This window comes from Priapulus caudatus, unplaced genomic scaffold, assembly GCF_000485595.1.
Source record: "Priapulus caudatus unplaced genomic scaffold, Priapulus_caudatus-5.0.1 Scaffold121, whole genome shotgun sequence".
NCBI classification, from domain to species: Eukaryota; Metazoa; Priapulida; class Priapulimorpha; order Priapulimorphida; family Priapulidae; genus Priapulus; species Priapulus caudatus.
Window position 1 is genome coordinate 329,935 of NW_014577182.1, and position 2,684 is coordinate 332,618.

The 2,684-nt window shown below is 46.1% G+C and overlaps 1 protein-coding gene across 1 annotated transcript in view; it reads right to left on the reverse strand.

Moving 5' to 3' along the window:
• LOC106805624 (tyrosine-protein phosphatase non-receptor type 4-like) overlaps positions 1 to 2,684 on the reverse strand; it is a 141,883-nt gene that overhangs the window by 15,233 nt on the left and 123,966 nt on the right. Inside the window, exons 16-19 of the mRNA XM_014807308.1 lie at positions 2,422 to 2,529; positions 1,516 to 1,659; positions 851 to 917; positions 172 to 323 (exon numbers count right to left, since the gene is read on the reverse strand). Of these exons, the coding sequence (XP_014662794.1) occupies positions 172 to 323; positions 851 to 917; positions 1,516 to 1,659; positions 2,422 to 2,529 (471 nt within the window). The remainder of the gene's footprint in view (positions 1 to 171; positions 324 to 850; positions 918 to 1,515; positions 1,660 to 2,421; positions 2,530 to 2,684) is intronic.

Sequence of the window (2,684 nt, forward strand, 5' to 3'; positions counted from 1 at the left end):
CGCGTGTCTGAGCGTGAGTGCGTGCGCGTGTCTGAGCGTGAGTGCGTGCACGTGTCCGAGCGTGAGTGCGTGTTCGTGTCTGAGCGTGAGTGCGTTCGTGTGTCTGAGCGTGAGTGCGTGCGCGTGTCTGAACGTGAGTGTGTGAGCATTCTTCGCTTCTTGCACGCGTACCTCGAACTGCTCGAGTGTGAGTCCGCTGGCTAGGCTGTCGTTGAGGATGCGCACAGACTCCGGCAGTCGGTCGTTGGGCGGCACCGTGCGAGCGACACGCTGCAGCTCCGGCACACACTGCGCCTCAGGCTCCTCATCGTCACCGACGTACACTGCAAGAACAACACACAGCTTCACTCACCGCATCACTGCCATCACACGCTCGTCCTTCATGCTAACACGCATAGGGGTCGGGTTAGGGATAGGGTTAAGCAGTCAGGGTTAGGTATAGTACACATCACGGCTTTTAAGTCACAGCTCACCCCTAGTTACATGATTATCAATTTGATAGCCCCCCCCCCCCCGAACAACCCTATTAGAATCACTTTATGCAGATAGAACATGGTTGAACATTTGTGTGTGCTGAACCAGATCAGCTCGCAGGGAGTGATTTCTAACCTAGTAATTAATTTTTGCACAGGTTAACCACTTTATCACAGAATATGATTTGACCTAACACTGAAATTCGCATGTATTCAATGTTTTTGTAATCATTAGAAACGCACAGCAGGATTTTTTAGGGTGGCAAAAGAACTCCTGTTGATGTCAAATCCGTGAATCAAACAGTGAAACAATAGTAAGTAGTTGACTCTCGACTTTCCTTAATTTCAACCCCCTGGAGTTAAAATTCACGACTTACCATTAGGTCTTACTGTGAGCACCAGACCGGTGCTGTTACTTGCCGACTGTCTGATGTAGGCGACGACCTAGACACATAAAATTCATATTAGGAACAACTCAACACGTGTCCTGCGACGCCTAGATACTGACACGTGCCACTGCCTTGCCGCCAGCATGGTTAAAACTATTTACCAGGAAGATAAACCTGATTTAGTGTGCTTCATCTGAAGCTGTCATTTGAAAGAGCGACTTCGTGAGAGAATGCTACCAAAGATACACCAAGGACAATGCACAGTTAGTAGAAAAACAAACGAAAACCATGGATTTCTGCACGAGGTCCCCAGAGCGGAGCATGTTAGGGACGAGAGCTAATAGATGTTGCGGGCGGTGTTTAGATGAAGTATTTAGGGGGCAGCGAGATTCTACATTTGATCAGAGATAGTATTTACATGAGGTGTATAGAGGAAGTACAGGAAGAGGTTAGAAGTAGTTACAGAAAACGGTTACAAGAAGTATATATATGAAGTAGTTAGAAGTAGTAGATACAATAAGATTCCAAAGTCACTAGAGGCAGTACTTAGAGGAAGTGGTAAGATGGAGTTTTATCTGTGTTTTTTCTAGTGCTTAAGTGGTATAAGTGCTGATTCTTGTTATGCGTTGGTGGTACAGTATAGTGCCACACACCTGGTCATGCTCCATGACGGAGATGTCGTTGCCATTGATGCGTAGGACCTGGTCTCCCTCGTTGAGTCGTGGTGTGCACAGGTCGGCCGGCATGTTAGGGGCTACCCGCGATACAAGCACAGGCATGTTCTGATCACAGCCTCCCTGTGAGCAGATGACACGCGTGATCACAACTGCTGTATCATCACCAGCGTGCTATCGAATCTTTCAAGACATAACATTTCAAGCTTTACAACTTTAGAAAACTTTAAAATCTTACAACTCGACTAGACTGTAATAACGAAACGATGGCAAGAACGAACCACCATAGTGCTAAGGTTAGCATCAGGGCCAGGCGCATTAGTTACCTAACCTTTCTACTAACCATAACATTAACTACAACTCTTAAATTACCACTTCATACACCTCAAATTCCATCCCCAACTCTAACCCTAAACCCAACTCTCAGCCCAACGCTAACCCTAATCTTAACTCTAAACCTTACTCTAACACAACTTATCCCAACCCTTACTCTCACCCTAACCTTAAGTCTAACCCAAACTCTAAGCCTAAAACTAACCCTAACCATAACTCTAATTATTACCCCAACCCTAAACCTAACACTGACCATAACCACAACAATAATCCCAACCATAAACCTAACCCTAAAACTGACCCTAACCACAACTCTAACTCCAACCCTAAACCTAACCCTAAAACTGACCCCAACCATAACTCTAAACTCAAACCTAAAACTAACCCTAAACATAACCCCAATCCTAAACCTAACACTGACCTTAACCACAACTCTAACCCCAACACTAAACCTAACCCTAAAACTGACCTTAATCACAACACTAACCACCCAACCCCAATTCTATTATACTGTAATGGTATTGCTGCTGCTGGGCCAGCATGGTGCGCTACCTTAACGTTGAAGCCGAAGCGTCCCTGCTCGTCAGGTTTGATGCGGATAACGACGAGGCTCTCAGCACCATTCTCACTGCGATGGTCGATGCTGCTGCGTCCGTTCGTCTAGTGTGCGACACGAAGAGGACGGCATTAGATGAGCAGGGCTAGCATTGGTTGAAGTCAGCATCCTCATCCACACTCTTATTCCCCATAGCTTCACGCTCATTCATCATGCACCTATACTCACTCATAATACATCCACACTCTTATTCCCCATA